The following is a 25,839-nucleotide window of genomic DNA, read 5'->3' as shown; positions in this document are numbered from 1 at the left end:
ATACAAGCCCATGAAACCTACACTATTCTTTTTTATTCTTTTTGTCACTCTAAAAGCTCTTCATGGTTGCCCCATCTATGATCATATCATCCCCCCCAGGTTGGAGAGGATTCGACCTCGAATCTTGAAAAACCTGCAACAAAGAGAGATTAATGACTTACTTGTTTATAATTCAAAGGAAACTCCTCCTGGATCAAATGTTGACCTGCAAAAAACACCAAACATTTTGTGAATAAATTAATGTTTAACAAACAATGTATATAGAAAAGGAATATTGAAAAAAATGAGCTTTTGAAATTGGATTTATTTGCTTAGGGAAAACTAAAAATCCTTCTTTTGAAAAATTTTTATTTTTGTCTTGAGTTAAGTGTAAAAAAGAATACATTAACTCAAGATGTGGGATGGAAATGATGTGTGAAGAAGTGGTAAAAAGAGATGAGAAAGGTGGGATATTTTCACAAAAGCTTTTAGAAAAAGAAGAAAGCTTAATAATTGGAGAAAAGTGGAAGGATGAAAAAAACTCCCCTGTCATGGCTTGAATCCTATAGAAAGACGGGAGTGGAAAGTGCCTGTAGTAACACTTCCTTTGTGACTATGACGTTTTCCTTCTCCTTTTTTCTCACAATTTCTTCTTTTTCTTTTGTTGCTTTCTCCTCTTTTTCTTTCCTCTCATTTTTTTCTTTTTCTCTCTCCTCGCTTTCTTTCCTTTCTTTTGTTTCTTTATCCTCTTTTCTATCTTGAAGGACCTCTTTATGAGAAATGAGACAATTAAGCTTGACCTTCTCTTTTTCTTCACCTCTCTTCGACTTCATGATGAGGTGGTCCTCATGTATTTCCTTTGGAGTTAGAGGTTTTAAGACAACCTTGCGCCCTTGGTAAGTAAAAGACATTTTATTAGTAAGACCATCATGTTGAACATTTCTATCAAATTGTCATGGTCTTCCTAATAAAATGTGAGTTGCTTCCATGGGTACAACATCACAAAGAACCTCATCTTGATACTTGCCAATAGAAAAGGAAATATGGACTTGCATATTGACCAAGATTTCACCCTCCTCACTTAACCATTGAATTTTATATGGCATGGCATGCGCAATAGTGGGTAGCTTAAGCTTGTCCACTACGCGTGTGCTAGCCACATTAGTGCAACTTCCCACGTCTATGATCATGGAGCAAACCTTGCTAGCTATAAGACATTTAGTGTGAAAAATATTTTCTCTTTGAGTTGTGTCAAAGTCCTTGTGGACTTGGCCTAAGAGACGTCTTATAACTAGTAGGTCGCCATCAAATGGAACCTTGTACTCATATTCACTAGAGGAAGAAGAAGAGTGAGAAGTGTGCGAAGGTGAAGAAGGAGTCATCGGTGACAACCTATTCTCCTCGAATGCACATTGCCCTCTTGTTTGGGCATGCAGATGCAATGTGACCATGACGTAAGCACTTAAAACATTTGACTTGACTAAGTCGCGTTGGTGACTTAGGTTTAGACGAAGAAGGCGCGGGGTTAGTAGAAGATGGTCGAGATTTATGAGGAATCTCTCTAGAAACATCCTTTTCTTTGTCCCTTGATGATGAGGTTTTGTAAAAAATTTCTTTTGAAGAAGTGGAAAATTTGTTGCGGTAGGACTCTTTTCTTAAAATTTGTCTCTCGACTTTCATAGCCAGATGTACCACAACATCTAAATCCTCATCATCATGGAGCTCTACAACATCTTGGATGTTTCTATTATGACCACTAATAAATCTAGCTATTTTCGCGTGGTCAGTCTCATTAGTGTTAGTATGGTATAAGAGCACTTCGAGCTCACGCACATACTCCTCCACACTTCGTCTACCCTGAGTAAGTCGTTGGAGCTTAATCATGAGGTCCCTATGGTAGTATGGAGGTACAAATCGCTGGTACAACAAGCACCGAAAATGTTCCCAAGAGCTCGCGGGTGAGCCCCTGGTAATGTTCATCCTAGTTAGCCATTGCATGGCGTATCCCTCTAAGGCTAAAGTAGTTAACTTTACACACAAATGTCCATCTACATCATACAAAGTAAAAACTTGTTCTACTTTAGCTATCCAATCTAAAAACACACTAGGATCGGTGTCTCCCTTGAAACTAGGCAAAGATAACTTTGGCATTGCAATGTTCGGATCCAAAGCTTTGTCTTCTTGCTTTTTCTTGGATGAACCATGCTCATGACCATGAGATTGCTTCCCTTTAGCCTTTGTTTCTGAGTCTAACTGCTTGCTCATGGCATCAAGTTGATGTTGCATTTGTTGGAAGGCCTTCATCACATCAATCTTGCTAAAAGGACTTCCATGGGGGCTATCTCCATGAAATGAAGCACGGCTGGAACCTGCAGACATGGTAAGGCAACAACCACAAAAAACTAACACCAAAAACAAGTTAGAACCACAAAAAATTCACAGCAATGCAGCAGCCCAAAACTGGTCACGATTTCACTCAAATAAAGCAATGAAATGGTTCAAAACTCACGGCAAGTGTCTCAAAAAAACAAGGGAAGGGAAGCACCCTTCTTTTAAGATAGTAAAATGTCTCACAAGTCCACTTTGAGAGCACCAACTCAACTCCATAGCAAATGGAAAGATGTACAATCCACCCTCAATGCAAAGAAGCAAAACCAAGACAGCACATGGTAGAAACCAAAGAATGAATGAAAACTACAAGACAAATGATGAAAATGGAACCTAAAAAATCAAGAAACTTGGCACAAAATAAGGAGGCAAAAATCTAATGATTTTATGAAGACAAAACAGCAAGAAAATGGAGTCAAAATAGTGGCATAAAATGAACAAGATAGCAAAGAAAAATTAACACAACTAAGGAGCAAAATCACATCAACATGCTACTCATACATGAAGAGCAAGACCGAATTAATGCTGGAAATAATTTTGGCAAACCTCAAACCAAAATATTTTGTATTGGAGATGAAAAAGAGGCTCCAAATGAAGCAATCAAACACACCAATCAATGAGAAAACTCTCGGCCAAGCACACCAAACAACAACCAATTTTTTTTTTTTGTTGATTTTATTTTGATACAGCAAACAACTCTTGGTAAAATGTCTCGGCCAACCAATTTAATGAAGAAAATGTGTTTGATTGGAAGCACAATTGTAATGGTTTATAGCCTCTATTTATACAGAACAAATAAACAAGGTTCACACACTTAAATCCAATGATGATCAAGCTCAATTCAGCACACAAACATGGAGATGTAAAAAATACTCTTAGCTATGCAATTTCAGAAAATTACCCTAGAAAACTCCTAAAAAGGACAAACATATGACTCAATTCAAAGCTAGCAAGCAAGAAAAAACATATGCAATCCAGCCAAGACAAGAAATTAAAGTTGGAGCAACAAACAAAATGGAATAAGAACACCTACTTGTTGAAGACTTCCACTAGCATAGTTGTTGTTTGAAGAAATGTCTACTTGCATAAGGCTCTGGACAGCCACGGTTCAGCCCCTCCAAGAATTGATTTGAAGTATTGATGTCTTGCTTAAGAGTATTGGGAAGCCTTAGCACCGTCCACAGGTCAAAGTCAGCCACCACAAATACCAAACAACAAGCAAACAATGCAAACAGATTAGAAGTCACACAACAGTAAGCACTGGACTGACATAGTAGAGAAAAAACTTTACTGGGAACAACACAAAACGAATTTGAACAAAGTAAAAATTGTACATGAAACTAGACATCCAGATGAAACTTTGAAAAAAAATTGCATGGAAAACAGATAAGAAATGAAGCTAAATTAAATCATACAAGTTGACTGTATTTTCACGCAGAAGCTGGGCGAGACAGAAAATGGCTCAGCGAAAATGACCATATCTAAGCTATTCTACTCTAGCATGCAATTCCTAAGAGATAAAAAACCTAAGGCTCATGATACCACATGATGGGGAAGTGCATGCCTAGAATGAATATCCTAAATGGCATATAAGAAATGGAAGAGAAATTAAAATGGAAAAGATTAGAGAAAGGAAAACTTAAGAAATGAAGATGCGCCACTTGAACAAGCTTCCAAGATAAGTATCAAGAGGAGGACCGCCACTTGCTTGAGCAATATAAGGTCTGCCCAAATTTGAGACTTTAGAGACAGAGTTCTATCTCAAAATACAAGCCCATGAAACCTACACTATTCTTTTTTATTCTTTTTGTCACTCTAAAAGCTCTTCATGGTTGTCTCATCTATGATCATATCACTATCTCTATAGAACTTGGGAATCCTTGGAGCTTGCTTTAATGGTAATATGTTATGCCTAGAATTTCTTATTCCTCTATGATAGCTCCATTTTCCTTGGGAGTTATTAGGTGAATGAGATGTTTTCCTTCATTTCCTAGCTTCATCTTTACCTAATTCTTTAGGTTCTCTTTGTTGTCTCTAATTCAAGTCCTTGAATGGTGTCTTTGAGTAGCCTTTCATTCTCATTATTTGCCTCTTTTATGTTTCTTTCACTTTATTTTCTTGACACCTGTGTTTCCTTGAGAAATTGCTTGGGATTTTTGTAACCAATGTCTTGCCTTTGCTTGGAGTAGGTGTATATTGGATGAACTTGCCATGATTCTTGCACCAAGAACTAAAAACTGAAACAAAATACACAAGAAACAAGAGAAGTTAATCAAAATTAAAGACACTTAAAATATCATACAAATATTTAAAAGTGTTTGAAGCTCCTAACACAATGCAAAGGTTAGACTATCACTCAAGCTCTATTAAAAGAATGTAAAATTTCTCTACATTTTTAAATCTTTGAGACTACTAATACAAAGACAAGAGAAAATAACAAACCACTTAAAGAAAATAAGAAAAGAAAACTCAAACATACGTTATGTTTAGGATATTTTTAATATATTACATTTACACGATTTGATTATATCTTATATAGTCAAGCTATACTCTCTTTTTTAAAATTTAAACTAATAATATTTTATTTAGAAATAAAATTTAAAGATTTAATTTTTATATATTACCCATATAATTTTTTATATATATTGTCAAAAATAAAGAATTACTCAGCATTCGACTTGTTCTTTTCGTAAAGAAGGACTTTTATTCAATAAAAAATGTTTATTGAAAAATCTTTTAATATTTTTCTTAAAACTAAAACATCAGTTAATATAATTTGTTAGACAGTACCATACATAAATCAATTTAAAATAAAGAGACTAATACCTAATTATGGTATGAGTTTTGATGGTTGTATAACAAATCAAAACTCTCACCTAACTGACCTAAGTCCTTAGACTGCTTTATAATGGTCCTATTCGAATAAGACACGTAATGCATTGTCTCCTAACTCAATAACTGCTACAACAAGCTTCTACCAGGAACTTCTTTTTCTTCAACCTTTGAGAAAAACAAACCATTTTCAAATTCATTTAATTTAACCAAGTTGTAAGATCATTTTAAAGAATTTTACTATCCATGTATCATAGGAGTGTTAAAAATCAAACTCATTAATGTAAGTTAATTACGAATTGAATTAAAAATGGGTTGTTTAATTCAATATTTCTTTTAGTGAATTTGAAATTTTATAATACAATACTCTTTACCAATTAGTAAATTAGATAGAGAATTCATATAAGATGTTTCATATTTTTTTAATTTATTATGTATATTTATTGTAATAAAATAAAAAGGAATTGACTTCACTCATTTATTTATAACTGCATAATTATAGTGTTTTTTATTTCATAAAATATTAAAATAGTAATTTATATAATTAGAGAAATAAATAAAAAAAATATTATAACAAATTAACAAAATAATAATAAATAAATGTTTGTGAGTTATAAATAACCACATCTCCAACGTTTTGAACATTTATTCTCAGATTAAATTGAATTTAAGCCATATTTAGAAAAAGTTAAACCTTTTTCAACTCAATTAGACTTAAATTCATATGAATTGAACCCGATTTTCACATCTTTAAATTAACGCATCACAGGTTTAGTTTTTTAACTTAAAAAAGCTTCTTATACAGTAAACTCTCATTAAATGAATTTCTTCACATGACAAAAAAATTATGGAAACTACACCAAAATTTTTAAAAAAAAAACACACTATAATAAAGTAAACCCCTATTAGAGATGCATCATAACTCAGTAAATAATATTATAACTTTTAAATTTAAGAGATTTGATATCATTTTGAAAAATAAATATTATATAGTATGCCTTCTTATTTAAGTCAGAATAATATGTATGTTAAATTTTATTAATAATAATTTCAAATTAGAGAAATATTTATATATTTAAAAGCTGAAAACTAAAAGTTTACATGTTAGTTTAGGCCTTACTTTATTTAAAAGTTGAATTTTTTACATATTTAAAATGTCTTGCTTATGAAATGGGGTTTTTAAATAGAATTTTTTAAATGCACCAAACTTTAAACTCGTCAAACTAAGCGTTGTTAGAATCTTTATTAGGTAAATTAGATAAGTCAGAGTCATCAAGTCTAGAAAGTTGAAAATAAACCAACCTTGAATCTTATAAAGTGTAATTCCTTGCCAAACTTTGTGTTTAAGTCCAATTGTACTTTATTAAATTAGAAAAATAATTAAGCATGCTCTTCTAAGTCAACATGATACTTTTATATTAGTTATGTCCTCTAAAATAATAACTCATTTTAAAAAGAGTCGTGTACGATAATATAATAATCTAATGTCCTGGACAAAAATTCTTGAATGAATTTTAATATCAATTTCGTATATATTTGAAAAGAGAATACACATTATGAAATAGCTTGGAGGCATAGACAATCTCAGTATCCAAAGTGGAAATTGTCTTATTTAGGCACAAAATATTTAAGAAATGTCTAGGGCAACGGTTCCTACTATAAGAAATGTATAAAGAAAACTAAGCATAAAAAAATGTATTGCATAATATTTTAAAATGTGAATTTCACCAGTATTTTCTTTCTCCACCCTCTAGAAAAAAGTGCATGTTCCATCTATTGAAATAAATGGTTTTAGCCATGGCAAAAGGAAAGAAAAACATTAGTCAAAGTCTCTAGCACTCATAACAAGATCAACCTTATTACTCTTGGAATTGTACTTATTTTAAATACTATTACTTTTAATATTTTACTTTTCTTTATTGCTATTTCCTGCTTTCTTTTCTTTTATATTCATATGTTGGATTCTTTACTTTTTCTTTAGAAAACTAGAATGGTGGTGTGATGTGAAAAAAAGTTTAATTTAATGAATTGACTCAAATAATTGTAAAATGGATGGATTAAACTAAAAGAATAGTAATTTGATTCGATCGATTTAGTTTACTGATCATGATTTAAGTAGTCTTAGCCTAGGTCAACATCTAGAACTATGGGTTGACTTGTCTTTTAAAATAATAGTTATAATATACAAATTTTAATCAAATAATCAATTTAAAAATTGAAATTAATTTATGACCTCTATAAATTATCCTAATCTCATGCCAATCCAATCATTTTTGTGTGGGACACGCAATCCAATATCATTACTATCAAATAAAGTCATTCTTTAGAAAAGAGGGGAAATCCCGAGATAGATCTACTTATTAACTTGCATTATATCAAACTAATTTTCAAAAGGCTCCCAACCACAAAATCGAAAATAGTAAACTAATTTTGAAAATAATAACTAATTTGCAACCTAAAAAATAGTAATGCTAGGCCTGGATTATAATTTTAAATTCTTATACTGCTAAAATGAATACTTTTTTCTTTGAAAATATAACCCTACATAAATTTAGTCTTCAAAACAACGTTATTTAGTTTTTGAATGTTTAGTTAAGTTTCTGATGTTATTTTATCATTCAGTTATAATTTTAAAGGATCAATTTAATAAACAAATTATATTTTTTATGAATTAATTTGACATTAAGTTGTAGAATTTAAGAGTTAATTAGTACTTATTTAACACTTCAATTTCGTTTTTTATTCTTTCCTCATTATCTTCATCTTTTTCTTCAATGACTTTTAGTATGTTTGTTTTGAGTTTGGAACACTTCAAATTTCAGTTAAACTCAGTTAATTTTTGGGTAAACTGAAATTTGTACTGATCCAACAGAAAAATAAAATGCCCATCTCTTTTTCTTCGAAGTTGTCACTTCCCACATAATAGTACAAACACAATCTTTTGTAGACCTTGTCTTTATAATGGTGCAAAAGATTATTTATCGACAATTTCTCCACTTGTCACAATAAGGTTAGTACACTAGACGTCCTCACTTTTTCATCTTTTATCAATTAATTGATCTTCGTTTCTACTTGCTCTTAATTTAATTTGATGTCGTAGTAACTGGTTTTGGTGTTTTTATTGTTAGAGATCGAACTCATCATATGTTCACGGTTTCTTTGAATCAGCCTGTGAATAATAATAATAAAAAACTACTCTCACCACAAATTTTCAGTTAGAAACTGTTTCATAAATGGATTTCTGTTATAAACTGTATTTCACTTAATATCAACACCGCTGCAAAATATCATCTCCGACAGCGAAAATCTAGTATGCAAAGACCACACAATACCCAATTAACATGGACCATCTATACAGGACTACTCTATAAACTTAAATTTAGAAATTTATTATTTTATTAGTTTTGAGTTTGGTAATATTTGGTTTGATTTGATAGATATCAAATAGGGATGAGTAGTTATGATTTTTTATTTATCTAGGTAGAATATTATTTTATGATAGAATAGGAAATTTGATTTTTAGGTAAGTTGATATTTTATTGTCAGTTTTTATTATTTGTAATTGGCCCAAGGCCTGATTTGCACGTTGCTAAGGTTTAATGAAAATAATACACCATAGATTGAAGAGTAATATTATTTGTGTGTGTCAAATCCCGGATGAATCATGAGAGGTCGGGAGAGCAAGTGAAATGCTCAAGTGTTTGACCATGGATTGAGAAAGAGAAGTGATGACCATGGTGTACTCGAGGAGCCGATGGTTTGCTGTTTGCCTTGATGACAGTTGGTAATGTTTCCGCTGGAGGGGGAGTGAGTGAGAGAAAAAAAAAAGAAGTGAGAGGGAGAGTCAAATATTGGAGAGTGAGAAAAAAGGAAAGAGGGGAGAGTTTAGAGAGAAAAGAGTCTGAGTCTCCGAAAGAGAGTAAAGAAGAAAGAGAGAGTAAGAGAGGGTTAATCTTGCAAACAGTGTTTTCATGATTCAGTTGGCCAACTGTAATTGGAGTGCGGTGAAGACGCGTAGCATAGTAATTGGAGTGCGGTGAAGACGTGTAGCATACAATGGAGACATGCGCCGCACACGTAGAAGAGAGTGATGCACGCATTCTGTGTTAAGCAAGATCGGCTCTGAAGAGTGGAGAAAGAGAGAAGAATGGAGAGAGAAGAATAAAGGGAGAATAAAGGAAGAATTTAAGTTTATGGGGGAATTTGTTGGAATAAACTTAAATTTAGAAATTTATTATTTTATTAGTTTTGAGTTTGGTAATATTTGGTTTGATTTGATAGATATCAAATAGAGATGGGTAGTTATGATTTTCTATTTATCTAGGTAGAATATTATTTTATGATAAAATAGAAGATTTGATTTTTATATAAGTTGATATTTTTGTCAGTTTTTATTATTTGTAATTGGCCTAAGGCCTGATTTGCACCTATTTAAAAGTTGCTAAGGTTTAATGAAAATAACACACCATGGATTGAAAAGTAATATTATTTGTGTGTCAAAAATTGAAGACTAAAATTATTTAGGTAGATCATGTTATGAGTGTGCAAGGGAGATTTTTCCCAACATACTCGTTATACAAAGATATAGGGAAGAATCATTATATACAATCTTACCAAAGCAAGTATATATAAAGATATTTCTAAATTCAAACTTAAGCTAACAATTTTTTGCAGCAAGGCTGTCCTTAATAAATGGGCATAATGAACTAAAAACAAGACATCAGCTATGCTAAAGTTTTTTTATACATATTTTGTATTTGTAAATGTGATGCCATCTAAAGACATCCAAAAATGATTGGATTTCCATTACAATCATACCATGAAGAGAAGGCAAAAGGACTAAAGTTTGTCTTTAGTTGGAAGAAAGCATTGATTTCAACTTAGTGCAACTACCTTTAGACAAACCAATCATCTAGGAAAACCCAAAAGGACACGTGCACAAAAAGGAAAAGGAAATGGCAATCATAAGGGTCGATCAGAAGTATCCTTTAGATAACACAGCTAGCAGGCGAACCTTTCTTGAGCTGTTAATCAGCACAAAGCAACAGCTCCTCAGCCCTTTAGCCGAATTCGTTGATTGAAGAACAGAAAAGGACCTCGAAATTGCACAATGATCAATGAATTCAAAACTTCCTTATGTACAGTTTTTACATACATGTCTAGAGGTTTGGTTGGATATCTCTGCTCCGCACATAAGTTAAAAATTGAGTCGGTAATTCTGCAAGAAGTGCTTGAACAACTGAAAATCCACCTGCAAGAGAAAAAGTTTGCAATTATTTTGATATGTTAGCCATCATTCACCAAATATTTATTCTTTGCAAAGTTTATAATTTTTCTTTCTCAGTGATTTCATACTAGGGCGCTGAAACCCTCATCATTATCTCAATCCTAATTGTCGAAAATGACACTTACTTTGAACCTCCCGAAATGGAACAAATTGGACTATATCACGTGAAGCAACGCGTCCATATGAACTCTCAAGCCTCTCTCCCTTGTCTGCATCTAAAACCTAAACAAGAAATTGGACAACAAAATTATTTCACAAACACGGTTCGTAGCCTCAGACACCTAACATTTCAACTCTAAGTATGAAGAGCATACAGGTTTGTTTTATTACCTCCATTTCTTTGAAATCAGCACCTCCAACCCCAACAATGAGGATTGATAAAGGCAGATCAGATGCTTTAACAATGGCATCTTTTGTTTCTTGAAGATCTGTCACTACTCCATCCTTGGAGGATACCAATTAAAACTCAGCAGCGGTGATGGAAAAATTTTCATAAAATTCGTAGTAGTAGGAAGGATATGTGATCTTTTGTTACATGTAAGATAAATATAGAGCATCATGCTTACTATGCATAATATTATTGATTCATTAAGGCAAACTAGAGGGAAACATACATGACAAACAACCAAAGAACCATTAAGTTATAATAAACTTACAGATTGTGTTCAATGAGGTAAAATTAGAATTTACTTTCAGAGATAAATATTGAACGCTGCAAAGTATATTGACCCTTACTGTGATTATTAACAAAACAAAGTACTTTCTTCCACCATTTGCTACCGATTGGCTGGCAATCAGTGCAGCTGTGCTTATGACAGGTCCAAAAAGAGTAGGTCCTGCAAGAGATACATTATGCAGGGCACTTGTGTAAGCCATCATAATTCCTTGGATCCCTTCCACCTACAACAGACAGAAACTTCTAACTAACAAAGCACTGTTTCAATATGACAATACAAGCAAGACCAGACATAGCAGCTCTACCTCACAATAATGACTACTTCCATTCAAGTTGAAGCAATGTGAAACAGGACCATCAATTGGTCGTGCCCCAAATCCCCAAGTAGGAAATCGTTTGTCTGAATCATAAAACTGTAACACTTCCCCAACCTCAACAATTGCCTAGAAATAAATTCATAGCACGTCAATGATGGATCATTTAAACATGTAGTTGTGAATTTAAACCAAGAATTATTTCTCACCCTCTGGTATGCATTTGGCCGTCCAGAAGGATCAATATAATGCAAAGAATCAGGAAGGCGTGGATTTCCATTCGAAGCTGGTAAATAAGAGAAGGGTCACTGTAAGAATATATTTCCTCCCCCCTCATTTCATGCATAAACAGTAGCATCTTATCCATTAGGTTAAGTTTATCCACTTTTATCCCACAGATAAAAACAGAGTCGAGGTTGGGGAAGGTAACCTCAAACCAGCTGTTGTGTCTAATAATAAGGGACTCTCAGAGGGTTAGAATTTTGGGGAACCCACAAATGGTTTCTCAAGGTAAACTGAGGACATCCAAACTCCACCTAAACAAGCGCACAAGTCGTCATTGAAACCAAAGCATTATTGAGTGAGGAGGATTACTGTTTAACTACTTAGCGGCTGGGTGGTAGTTTGAACTATGAAACCTGAATTTGTATTGAAATTCTACAATTGTTGTAAACCTCAGTGTTAAAACAGTGCTTAGCAAGGCTAAAAATTAATGTATCAGCAAAATATTTCAGAATGAAAATTATTTTTCATGTTAGTTATCTCAGAAATAGCAAACACAACAAATTAGCTATAATATAAGTTTGGGTATCTTTCTGATTTAAAACAGGCAAACTGCTGTAAAAAAAATGAGAACAAAGTAATAACTGTGCCAAGTGCTATGGGAAAATTAATAAAAACATAATATGATTAATACCATCACAAGACTAGAAATCCCATAATGTATAATAACTCTTAAATAGGGGTTAGGAAATTTCCATTGTTGAATTAGAGGCTAGACTTGCAACTATGGTCTGAATAATAGCCATGCCAATGGCGGAAGGAGGGTGCTGCAGGAAGTTTCAGTAGATCCACAGCTGAAAGAACCTAAGAGGGCCCAGTACTGTCTTTACACATTGACCTGCCTTTTAGATGATCCAAGAAGGTGAAGAAGTACCTATCCAAAACAGGTAAATGCCACATTGCCAGAGGTAACACCGGAGACAAAAATGGGAGTACTTAGACACAGCAGCCACAAATTGGTGCAAATGATGTATCATGTATCTGCAGAACCAGCTGGTCACCTAAATAGAGGTTCGGAATGAAAAAGTATCACATTCCCATATTCCATATAAGTTTGGAATAAATATTCCCATAAGTTGTTGATTCATAGGAATATAAAAGGTTTATTCTTCTCTAATGTTGCTTCTTATTCTCGTAGTGAAACGTATCTTATATTTCCATGGGAACTTTTTCGACAATAACTACCTACTGCTACTATCCACTCTGTTATTCTACCTTTCTTCTTCAACTTTCACTTTTAAATTTTTAATTAAATATTTTTCCTACACTTACTAAATTGCAACCAAAACATGTTTATTGGGAATAACATTCTTAGGTATAATTTCTGGGAATGTGATTCCAAGAAATACAATATTATAACTTGAAACAAATGTTTCGTATGCGTACAACAATATGTAGTCTCTTTAAGATTTTAGACTTTCCAAAAATATCCATAACAATTTGGCTTCCAATCGAGCCCAATGACAGGTGATTCATGCAGCCAATTTCACCTGATGGGATAAGGTCATCGTTGTTGAAGTTTATAATGTTAAGAAAATTGAGATGTTAGAGAACAAGCATTGAAATACTTTATGAATGGTTTAGTGAGATGATTGGAAGGAGGATTCATATTCATGATCATTCATCAAATAATTGGATAAGCAGATTGTTAGTATTAGGAATTCTTAGAATTTGGGTTTCAACCTTAAAATTAGCTTTTAAGATAGGGATTTTCCCTATTTATACACTATTTTGGCTATACAACTAGTTGGCGTAGGATCTCCAACATTTATGATTAAGACTTCTTGTCTTTGGGACAGTATGAAGATTGCTATATTATGTATGGTTTTATGTTTACTATTCTATTTTATTGTTTTATGAATTGGTGTTCTATCACATCTTGGAATAAGATATTCAATTTTAAGCAATTAATGACATAAGACTTAAAACAAGTAAGAAAGTTTTAAAATTACAAATACAATAATCATAATATTATTGTGTCAATCTCCATCACTCGATCATTATATTAACCCAAAGATTAGGACAACGAGTTTGAGGATATTGTTCTGCACCTGTAAAGTCAACAGCCACCATGAAGTTCAATTCAAAACCCCCAGCCAAGTAATCCAAGAAAGTATATTGGACACTTTCAATAAATCTGTCCACAAATAGTTGGCTCCTTAACACCTGTAGTATTATAGTCACATAAGCTTTAAGGAAAAGACAGGAATTCATGGTAGAAATTAATTTAAGGAAAAGACAGGAACTCATGATAGAAATTTATTTAATAGTAATATAAGACCTTATTGTCATGGTTTTGTCCACCAGAAGATGGCAAAAATAAATTTTCTCCTTGGCCATTATTATGAATGTTCTCCAACTCAGCCAGAGATCTCTGCACTTTACTGATAAATCAAGAATAAACAACCCTAATATGTATTTCAGCGTAGACAGAGACATAACGGAAACATGGACAGATAAGTAAGAAGGAACCGAGCTTTACCCAATTAAATCATGTTTTCCATTGCTATTATAGTTATAGCACTCAATTATCAAAATACTCTCCTGTAAATTATAAAAATGAAAAATTAGATACCTTCAATTCAAACTATACATGGTCAATGTTAACACAGTATTATGTAATGATGAAATGAAGAAATTATGGAAGAATAATTTTTTAAATTATAGTTTGTTTTCATGAACAGGATGCACATTTTGAACATAAAGTAACTTGACCCCACTGCCTGCTATTTGAAGGAACCTTTGAAACAAAAAGGATAAGATACTTTTAACAGGCAAAGAAAACTAAAAATAGCAATCAAAAAGTGCGATGGCCAAGTTCAACATTACTGTTATTGGCCACACCAAATGACATAACTGTATTTACGTTATATACCTTGCTTCCTACTTGTTGGATATTCACAAACACAGATTTCCATATTGGATTAAGGTCATTCTTAATAACTTCTGTTTTGCAAATTGGAATTTGGACACCACCTTCTGCAACTTTTGATATCAATAAAAAGGGGTCCTACAAGATAAAAAAAAAACATATTATAGCAGAGTGGGCACTCCTCATAATGCAAAAAAGAAAAAGAACACAGGTGCATACATTTCTTGAGAAGAGATCCTTGCATTCCAAATCTGAACACCTGAACGCCATCTCTATTGCAGTCTTTGAGCTAACACACTCCTCAGCATGCACCAGGAGCTTCCCGCAATTTTTGGGCAGTGTAGATCTCAAAGAATCTTCTGTGTGTAGATCTATAGTCAATGATTGATCACGCTGTGTGATTATCTGCAGAAGCCAATTAGTTATTATTATTGAGCACAATTCTTGGGATGTAAATTTCACTGAAATAGTGCAAAGGGACGAAAAATAAACACTTCTTTCTTGGTTTAAAAACCATGTAATAAGCTAGGTAGTTAACAGATGAACAATGACCTAAAAGCAGAATGGTTACGCATTTTCAAGATCATAAATTTCGATCTATAATTAAATTGTGGATCATTAAGATCCAACTTCATTTGTAGTGCAATGAATTCCTTTTCATTGTTAGAGCTGTCAACATAAAGTTTAACATTCTCCATGTTACCTGAGACAGTACACATGTAGCCTCACCAAGAAATTGCTGCTCATCTAGCTCAAGCATCTGCAAAGGTAAACCAAATAGTTGAAATCTGGACACCTTTACATTGATATTCTCTACGAACAAGTTATATCATCTAATGAACAGGAAAACAAAAAGGCCAACATGGGAAACAAATATCTTTTCATGGAATAGGGGATGATTATTGCCCAGCCTTTAAGCTAAGTTATAGGAGTTGTGCAGAATCTAAGCTATATGAAAAAAAAAAAAAAAAAGCTGGTTTAAGTAGTTATCTAGTGGTTCACATGCGAGCTGTTACGAAACCATTTATGTAAGTATGCCTACACTGCCACGTAAGATAACAGACCATTAATTTATCACACCCTATCTCAAGGTAGATGATACCTATGCATTTTCCCTCCCCACATATCTTAATACACATTACAAGATTCTCAGAAGCCAGAATCATTTGCACACATTTCTCAGTAAAATCAAGAAAATTGGGAAAAAGAGTATTCAAGCTTTCTGATTTGCTATAAATTATGTCATTCATTCAGATACAAACTTACAACCACATGAATAGACTTGTTAACATTTATAAAATTCTAAGAAATTGGAAATGATAGACTAGAATCTAATGTGACGAGAACATTTTATATTGGAGCCACATCTTACTACAAAAGGAACCAAGTATACAAGCCATTATAAAAACTATACCTTTATATCTAAATTGTGAAACCGAGTGTCAACATCATACACACGAAACCTGTGATGAAAAGAATTTTTACAGAAAACATCTGGTAAAAATAAAAAATTTTCATCCTGTTAGAAGTATAAAATATCACATTCAAACTTACACTAAAACCTGAACAACCTCAAAATGATAAATGAGGGTGTGTTTAGCAATCCATGTTGGACTTGATGAATTCAGAACAACTTCAGTACGGCAAATTTCCTCAAGTGCTCCAGTTTTGCCTTTTGCATAAAGAACCATCATCGGATTATTCTACATAAAAATAAATATATTAAGTATCCTAACTCTGAGATGGAAGCAAGATTCACCTAACTGAAAGATAAGAACATTAGCTATTGAAAGAATATTTCTTTATTTTTATAAAAAATGGTATGGTAATAGTATAAACAGATGAACACTTGACAGCGGCCCATTGGTCCATGTGGTTTATTTGGACAACTACGTTAACGATGTCTATTTAGATATTCCTTGATCTCTTATGTGAACGTAAGGATCGAGTAGAGTCTAGTCTGAAACACGAAGGCAGCTCTATTAGATTTTGAGGAGTTCAACATTATCTCTTTCATTTTTTTTTTTCTTTTTCACACGAGAGCATATTGTTTGTAAGAAAAATATTATTTGTTAGTATATTTAAATTTAATATCAATCATTTGGGAAAAATTGTTACACTTTCTTCTGTTTTTACTAAGGAGACTCACTTGACACTTGGCCGGGATTAATGTGTTATCTTTTCTTCCTGTATTTTCATAACTTGACAGAGATTGCAGTTCATGACCCCAAGCTACAGGTACTTGAATGTTAACTAAAATTCAACTAGTTCTGATTGGAATGGTCATAATTTTCCTATTATTTGTTTCTTTCTTTCCTAAATGTCCGTGGGAATAACTTCCCAAAGAGAGAAAATTGTGCTGGCATAAGGCGGAGATTAATTACTCATAAGTTAATTAAGCGAAAGCAAAGGCAGAAACAATCGAGTAGTGTACAAGTTCAATTCCAATTCTGACAAAACGGAACCGAAACAAGTATCTATAAATAACCAAATTAAATGGGTAAGATAGGATGCAAGAGGTTCAGATTCACCAAACGCTTAACCGACGGAAACGAACCTTGAAAAGCACATCACGATCACCCAAGCCAGAAGCTGAAAACGACAACTACAGCACAACAAGAAGTAATTGTAATGTAAAAGCTCTTCCATAGCTGAAAGCGAGTGAGAAGAGAACGTGAACAAAACACGCTGACAAACTCGATAAGAAGCAAAGAAAGAACCTCGATCTGAGAAAAGAGACCGTGGTGGCCGCGAGACCTGAGGAAGTTCTCGACGGCGTCGTTTGGAGCGCCAGCAAGACTACGGAAATCGCCGGCGGTGCCGCCGATGGCAGCGCGGCCTGCGGTGACTTCGGAGAAGCAGTTTCCCATCGAAAAGTGCTCGCGCAGTGTAGTGTTTGTTGCTTGACCTCAGTCTTTCCGTCAAACAAAGCAGTGACTGGGAATGAAATAAACAGAAAAATGAAAGGAACAAAACCATACCCACACTCAAACAGAAGAATATACAATTATATAATCTAATTTGCAATTTCCGAAATTTTCATCTTACTTTTCCTAGTTCATACAGTGTTTGCTCATTTCATTGCTCTTTCTTTCTTTCTCCCAAAGAAACGCGTTTTGTCTATACCTTTGTTTAATTTTATATTTTCTTTCAATCACTGAAAATTTCAAACATATATGCATGCCTCTTATCAGTTATAAGTGTGACTCTGCAGGAGAAAAAATATAAAAAGGTTTAAGATTACAAGTGATATTTTCTATATAAGTTTAATTTAAAAAATTACGTCTATTTTCATACAATTATGTAAACGTATGTATATAAATAAATTTATGAATTATAAATAATGTTGTATGCACATTATAATAGAAAATGGGTGGAGCTAGAAGTTAGGATCGTTTCACTAGAATTTGTTGAGTTGATTAGAGAAACTTTGTAGATTCCTTTGGTGTTCGTGTGGAAGTGGCAGGTCTTAAAATCAGATAAGTTTCGAATGAAGCATCTTTAATGAAAACCATTAATATAAATGACTGCTGAGGTGGAAAAACATTAAGAAACATATATTTATCAGCAACCTTAAGAAAAACATATAGTTTTAGTATGGTATGGCGAAATATTTCATAAAGTTTGTGGAAAGAAAAATTATGAAGACAGTAAAGTTGGGTTTGGTTTCATAATCTTGGTTGGAAATGGTGGCATTACCGCAAAAAGTGGCTAACCAGAGATGAGTTGTATTGTCTGATCACCTTTAACGAATCAAAGGGACGTCCCTCCATGCATGACTCCTCTTTGGACCATGCTTTACGCTCAAATAATGCTCCCTTCACCTTCTTTTAACTATAAAGTACAACACCACCTCCTTTATTGCTTCTTTTCTTTTTCATCTTCGTCAACCTTTTACCGTACTCCAATTTTGTTTAGTGGAATTTGTTGTTTAAAATTAAAGGAAGTTATTATTTTTATAAAAAAAAAGTATTTTTTAAAAATCATCAACCAAACCCTGAACTGACTAATGCTCACAAAATGAAGAACAAAGAAAAAAATACACATACCACTAAAAAATATTTAAGAGAATTCCAGCCAAATATTTCAACTTCTCTAGCTAAAATTTAACTTTTATTGAGATATATATTTAACTCCATGTAACATCTATATATAGCATTTTATATACATTACTTCAAAGTTAATTTTTTTCTTAAAATATCATCTCACAAACACTTCTCTAAATTAGTTGGTTAGTATTTTCCTTCATTATTTTAAAATATAAACTTTAAGTTTAACTTAATTTTAGAAAATTAACTTGTAAAATAAAATTTATATTAATTAATATATTATGAGACTACTTTATTTTTAATCGATGTAGGATTTTAATACATCTTTCTCATTTTGATATATATATATATATATATATATATATATATATATATATATATATATATATATATATATATATATATATATATATATATATATATATATCTCAAGTATAAGATTAGATATTAATAGATTGTTTTATAGTAGTCTACGAATAGCGAAAGATACAAAAGACTAAATAAATAACAAATTTTTCTATAACAAGTGGAATACTAGACTCAAAAACAACAAATTTTGCTATGATGACTTTGATAATATCTTATGAAGTGAACTTTTAAGTCTAACGCAACCTTACTAAAGTGACTTGTAAGATGAAATATGCACCCACTTATATACTAGAAAATTGTCTTATATGATCCTATTCGAGAAAGATTATGATCATTTTTTACTTTAAATCTCTTCTTAAATATGAACAAGAAAATCAAATAAAGAACACGAAATTAGATAGGAATGGAATGACTCCACAATTTATCATATTGATAAGTCAAAGAAAATTCATCACAAAGATGTTTATCTCTTATAAGAACCGAATTTCTAAAATAAAAACCAAGAGAATCCTCTCTTTTGATAGAAATCAAATTCAATATATGACTAAAAGTGTCTACATAGATTTCGATCTCTAGATTATAAAAAAACCATCAAAGTTTAGAAAATCCTAAAAGAAAGCTCAAAGACAAAAACATAAAATAAAAACTGAAAACACAATTTCTAGATGTAGAAAAATATTAAAGAAATTAAATTTTTTTTATAAAACTTATAATTTCCTAAAAATATTCTTCAAATGTGTTTCAAATCACTATCCTCATGCTCTTTAAACTCTTATCTTCATGAAGCATCAATAATTACAAAGATATGATGGAACCCTCTTTAAGGAGCTTGATGAGGAGTCTAGAGTAGCCTCTGGAAGACGTGATTTAATGAAGGGAAGGAGTTGTAAATAGTGGTTTAGGAAGAGTTTATGAAGGAGGTTTGGCTAACCTTGCAAGAGAGGAATTAAGAGTCTTAGAAGAAGACAACCTAAGTCATCTTAGAGAAAGTGAGATTGCAATTTGGCAAAGTTTCGCTAACATTCAATTCCAAGAAGATTTACAAGAGGAGGAGCTCACTTTTTATAGTAGAAGGAGAACCCTTTAGAAAAAGAAAGAAGTACATGTATCTACAAGAGGTTCATTGAACTACAAAGGATCCTATAAGCTTCCTTTGTCCAAGGTGAATGGGAGCCTCTCTTTTAACCAACCGTCCAAGGAGAGTGAATGGGAGACTTTCCCTTTGAAGACCATCCAAGGGAGATGTATCCTCACCCTTTCACGTCCAATTGGCGCTCCAAGGCCTAAAGTTAGCTTAAATTTATGCTAATGGTGCTCCAAGTCCAAAAGCTAGCCCAATTGATAACATCGTGGCAACTTTGACCTTTGCTAACTATTTGTCTCATAACTTCCTTACATAGAACTCCAAATGAGCTCATTATTTTTTTTGTTGGAAAGTAGACCTAAAGGGCTTCATTTGACTATAAGCACATATTTTCTAGAGCTCTAAGCTGGATGTAGTGAAATATTCAAAATCGTCTATGTTTACTAATCTCCCTAAATGGGTAGGTCCTGGATCCAAAATACAAGGCCTAAAAAAAAGAAATATGTACATATTTACAAGGCTTAAGAAAATGGAAAAACAAGCTTGAACGTCATCTCTACGAGAGTAGAGTCCTTCTTCTTCTTCCATCCTCCTAGCCATTGCTCAAGTTGTAACTCCCTGAATAGATCTCTATCAAGCTCCCTAAATGGTTTCATCAAGATATATGGTCTTCCAAGTTCTTTGTCCTTGACATTGTTATAGGTCCTTTTGAGTTTCATTGGTTTTTCCTCAAGTTTTTCTTGTAACGAATAATTGGATAATCTTCTAACCTACCTTCCACAAATTATTCAAGGCCCAATTACTAGAAGAATGGCAAATAAGGCTTCATAAAGAGTTAGAAGAACCATCCAGTGAGCTTAAGGAGCTATTTCTCCATTTTAATTGGCAGCTACCCATTCAGCCCAAGCTGATGAAGATTGAAAATCACTTTAATACTCCAATTTGCCAAAACCTAGCGCCTAATGGCAACATGTGCAACATATGAGAGCACATGATTTTGGTGTAGCTAGAAATTTTTTCACATGGTCAAATACGTGGCACCTGATCCAAGAATTGAGGCTGATGATCAACTGTTTAGTTAGCTTAAAAATGGGTGCTGAAATAAATCTTATTTGTTTTTCACAAAGAGTCAAAAATAACAGCAACAACACTTCATTTCTAGATCATGTGACAGACCTTCCAATCAAGTTCCTTCTACAACACATCCATATGCATGCAAAGTCACTAAAGCGTGGAACAAAATGTGTAAAGTTCAAGTTATTCAAGCAACCTAAAATATAGCTCAGACTTAGCGTCCCACTGGCACTCAGCTCATAAAGAGCACGTTCCATGGTCATTCAGCTCATGAACAACAATTGTTGCATCTGTTTTGTGTAATTTTTTAGATTTCAATTTCTTTTGGTTTTCTTTTGTAAAAGGCCATTTTAGACCAACTGTTTCAGAGGAGTCCTAGGTGCTCTTTCAACTCTTGGCAAGTTTCTTTTCCTTGTTTAAATTTCACATAGCTTAGTTGGTGAGTGTGTCATGTTAGCCAAAGCTACAAGCCACACCATATGATTTTTCCTTTTTCTTGTGAATGTTTTTTTACATGCTCAACAGTGACTTAGGCTACAAGAGATTAAACTCTAAGCCTTGTCACATTAGAGGTCCGAGATTAGGAGTCAAGTATTTCATTTTCTTTAATTATTTGTGCTTGTAGAGTCATATATTTTGTTTCTAAAGGTAATTATAGTTTAAGGGGTGATGAAGGTTGAAAAACAGTTATTTTCATATGTCATTTTAGACCAAATTACTCCCTTTATTACTTAGAATGAGCTTAGAATCAAGCAAAACTCAATAAATGAGTCTGTAGAGAGTCAAAAGTTATTTTTAGCGATATTATGCTTGTTTTGCATTGTTTTGTAGCATTTTTGAGAAAGTGAAGAATGGAGTTGAAGATAAAGGTCGTAGACTCAGGAAAAGAGAAGAAAATTAAAGAATTGAAGAGTCGACGCACCTCGCGTGGGCGCCTACCGCAGAAGTATGGTCTACTGATTGAAGCATTCAAAGAAATCCATGCAGAAGCTATGCAACTACAATACAAGGTTAATCAACTAAACTCTGAGAGGATAGACTATAACCATAGAATTAATAACCTTGTAGCTGAAAATGAGAAATTAGAAAAAGAATTGGATGATGCGTTGTTATCTGCTAAATAGACTAAAATTGAGACTATTTTAATAGAAAAAGATTGTGATAAATGTGCTACTCATATTGATCGAATTGATTACTTGACTAATACACTAACCAAATTCACTCAAGGTAGAAACAATTTAAATGTTGTATTAAAGTCTTGTGATAGACAAGGAATAGGTTATAAAGCTAAGTCTAATAGAACCAATGCAAAGAAGTTTATTGATTTCAGCAAGCATGTCAAGCATGCATGTTTTTACTGCAATTGTGTTGGTCATAATGTTAGAAATTGTTATTATAGAACTGTTGGTGTTCCTAAAGGATTGTAGGTGTGGAAACTAAAGGAAAATCTAACTAAAACTGACAATCAAGGACCCAAAGTCAAATGGGTACCTACAACCAAAACTTAAGTTGTTGTGCAGGATTACAGGCAAGTGCAGTAAGAACTCAAGGATGAACTACATTGGATATAAAACACATCTTGAGTGTCTAAAATGGGTAATATGTATCACTTTACTGCATCATGCATTATCTGATTCATTGTTGATGTTTGATTGTGTGTAAAATTGTCCGTATGCTTGAATTATTGATTTGTTTTGAAAAATTGATTTCACGACTTTTAGTCGACTGTATTATGAATTCAATCGAATGTGTCTGTGTATGTCTACACTCTGTTTTGAATTTTATAAGTCATATAGTAGTCAACTGCGTGTTTGACCAAATCGACTTGTGTCTTTGGTTTTTTGGTCCTACTGTTTTAAAATTTCAAAATGGGTCACTTTTGGGTTCTTGTCCTTCGTGCCCTTTTTATATGGGTCTTCTTTAGTCATGTATTACATTCTTACATTTGTGTCTTGTCGAAAATCTAAGAAACCCTGTCTGAGAAAGAAGATTCCTCAAGAAACTCATCTTCATGGCCTCCACCAGTCACCCTGCCTTCAAAAGGAAAGGGAAATAGACCATCACCGTCAGAGGCTCTGATCCAATAGGATGGATAAGTGATGAAGAAGTTCGGGAGAAGTTCTTGAATTCCACACCTAAAACTGTCACTGATCCTATGAGCGTAAATCTGAACATTTTCAAGAATGAAGGTTTCATGTTTCCTTACTGGTTAGAGAGACAAGGATTGTCAATATTTGTAGAGATGAAAGGATATTGGTATCCTGACCTGGTCAAGGTTTTCTACCACAACCTGAAGGTGGAAGACAATGTCATATACTCAAAGGTAAAAGGCATTGATATCCATATGAACGATTTCATCTGGAACATTATCACGATTTGCCATTAGAGGGGGCTTTATCTCATCTTCCCACTACTGAGATCAATACCATGTTAAGAAAGAAACAAGTATACAGGGAATGGCTTAGATTTCCGGGTATGTACGACATAGAAAATGTTTTTGCACATGAGGGTCTACTAAAAGAAGAGATGATTCTGGCATATCTACTGGCAAAGGTAATTCTGCCCGGAAGGATAAGAAAAGATAGGATGACACACCTATACTGAAAAGAAGGACTGCTTGAATTTCTTTCCTGAGTCAAAGTTTGAAAAATATGCAGCTGAGCAGATCAGAATCCTACATGAGAAATACGACAAACTTGCAAAGGAATGCAATGTTGTGTAAGATTCGGGAAAATAAGAGTTTTAAAAAAAATAAAGTAGTTTTGAGACTTTGAATTTTGTTTGCAGATTAGTGTTCTTGAATTTATAATTTTGTTAGAACATAATTTTTATGTTATTTATTTATTTTTATATATATTTTTTTGCCTAGGGGCAAAAGAGTCTTTTACTTTTATTTAACTGGTGTAGAAATTAATTAAGAGAGGGTGTAGAAAGGAAAAGTATGCAAATTAAATAATCTGGATATTTAATAAAATAATATTTTTAAAATCTTTTAGAAAATTTAGTTGTTGTTATTTTAAAAATTAGTTAAATGAGAATAAGAGATATAATATTGGTGGGTTTAAAAATTAAAAGAAATGTTATTATAGAGAAAATCATTATTAGATATTGTAGATTTTAAAAAGATTTGGTGGTTAATGATATTTTAAAAAGTGGTTAAGAGAGAATCAGAGAAGAAATTTTAATGGTTTTAGATAGAAACTGAGAGTTTTTATTAAAACTAAAAAGAAAGAGATAAAATAGAAGAGGGTAAAAAGGATAAAAGTAAAAAGGGGTTGACATTTTGTTACCCTAAAAGCAAAAAACGAAAATTAGAAATATAAGGGAGATAAAAGACGTTTTCTAGGAGAAAATAGAGTTGAGAACGAGCATCGAAAATAGGAGGACCATCGGTGAAGTTGTGAAGCTTTCTTGGTAATTTTAGAAACAAAAATAGTAAGAGACTAGGTAAGGGGAGGAACCAGTTATATTTTAACACATGGTTGATTTAGGGTTTTGATAAGTATTTTTATGTTATGAGGGAATGGTTTGTGATGTGGTATAATATTTGTTCTTTTCTTGTGCATCGTTGTAAGGGGAGTAGCTAGATTTAACTTGTATGTATATGTGTTGGCTGATGATCTTGAAGTTGTTCTTGTGGCTATTGTTTTATTAATGCAGCGATTGTGAAGTGGGTGATTGGTTTTGGTTGCCTGAGGTTTCTTTCGTATACATAGATATTTATAGTGTTTGCCGATGTTGAGACCCCGGTTCAGACCATAGGTAGGGTAGGGTTATGTGTTTGTTTTGTTTTAAAACCTTAGGTGAATGGTTGTGAGTGAAGAAGATTGTGAGGAAGAAAGGAGATAGAGTAAATATTGGTTACTGCTTGGTGGTAGTCTAGAATAATAAGGTGTAAAGAAAAGTAAGCTTTACGGGTTTTTATTATATAGATAAAGGGTATTGATAACGGTTTAAAACACCGTTATTTGTGATGTAAATTTAATACTAAAAACACCGTTTTTGACTTAGAAACTAGCTTGGACTCATACATTTTCATTTAGTTGTGTGAATAAGAGAGTTGAGGTTGATTTCAATGATTTTATGACTAATTCCCCTTGTTTTGACAGAGATTGAGGTTATACTAGAAGAAGAGATGAAAGACCAAGAAAATGAAGCTCAGAAGGGGTAAAAAAGGCACCAGAAAGAGGGAAAACACGTAGCCCGAGCGACCAGAGCCAAAGCCTGAGCGGTCAAAAACGATGTCCGCCACCCGAGCGGCGGGGCTTCGTAGCTTGGGCGACCATTTTCAACACCCAAGCCTTACATGAGCCTCAATTCACGCTTGGGAAGCCTCTTTCGACGCCTGAGCGGCGGTTTCGGTGGATCGGGCCCTGTTTCAGTTCTGTTTTGATTCTTTTGGACCGGGCCTTGCACTAGCACACCTCTGGAACTATTTAAAGGACCCTGTGGCTCTAGGTTTTGCATCCCTGGCAGAGAAGAGCAAAACAATACACTCTTTTCCCAATTCTTAGGCTTTCTTTCTCATTCTTTCTTTCATTGTTCATAGAGTTCCCCCATGTTTATGGGGAACTAATTTCTATTTGTTGTTGGGAAATTATGTAAACTTGCAAACTCTCATGTATTTGAATTG

The 25,839-nt window shown here is 33.2% G+C and overlaps 1 protein-coding gene across 2 annotated transcripts; it reads right to left on the bottom strand.

Moving 5' to 3' along the window:
- Positions 1-9,844: 9,844 nt before the first annotated feature.
- LOC106762462 (protein BONZAI 1) lies at positions 9,845-17,792 on the bottom strand. 2 transcript variants are annotated; one of them, XM_014646388.2, is made up of 17 exons: positions 17,679-17,792; positions 17,351-17,567; positions 17,188-17,235; positions 16,185-16,333; positions 16,045-16,093; positions 15,334-15,390; positions 14,850-15,035; positions 14,634-14,768; positions 14,241-14,302; positions 14,040-14,142; positions 13,810-13,924; positions 11,686-11,762; positions 11,468-11,605; positions 11,222-11,386; positions 10,817-10,930; positions 10,612-10,708; positions 9,845-10,450 (listed from the first exon to the last, which is right to left on the bottom strand). In XM_014646388.2, exons 2-17 carry the CDS (start codon positions 17,498-17,500, stop codon positions 10,359-10,361), a joined length of 1,737 nt encoding a protein of 578 aa, XP_014501874.1. In that variant the 5' UTR covers positions 17,501-17,567; positions 17,679-17,792; the 3' UTR covers positions 9,845-10,358. The 2 variants fall into 2 exon arrangements, with proteins under 2 accessions (XP_014501874.1, XP_022636298.1); XM_022780577.1 differs by lacking the exons at positions 17,188-17,235; positions 17,351-17,567; positions 17,679-17,792 and adding an exon at positions 17,162-17,179.
- Positions 17,793-25,839: the final 8,047 nt, after the last annotated feature.

Source organism: Vigna radiata, chromosome 5 (assembly GCF_000741045.1).
Source record: "Vigna radiata var. radiata cultivar VC1973A chromosome 5, Vradiata_ver6, whole genome shotgun sequence".
NCBI lineage: Eukaryota > Viridiplantae > Streptophyta > Magnoliopsida > Fabales > Fabaceae > Vigna > Vigna radiata.
The sequence above is the reverse complement of the archived record's forward strand: the minus strand, read 5'-3'. Positions and strand labels throughout refer to the sequence as shown.

Excerpts from the sequence above, each read along its gene's own strand:
- LOC106762462 (XM_014646388.2), bottom strand. The coding sequence starts at position 17,500 with ATGGGAAACTGCTTCTCCGAAGTCACCGCAGGCCGCGCTGCCATCGGC. Across the intron at positions 15,036-15,333 it reads CTACATGTGTACTGTCTCAG|ATAATCACACAGCGTGATCA; the intron begins GTAACATGGAGA and ends TGGCTTCTGCAG. Across the intron at positions 11,763-13,809 it reads GGTGGCTGTTGACTTTACAG|CTTCGAATGGAAATCCACGC; the intron begins GTGCAGAACAAT and ends CTTATTTACCAG.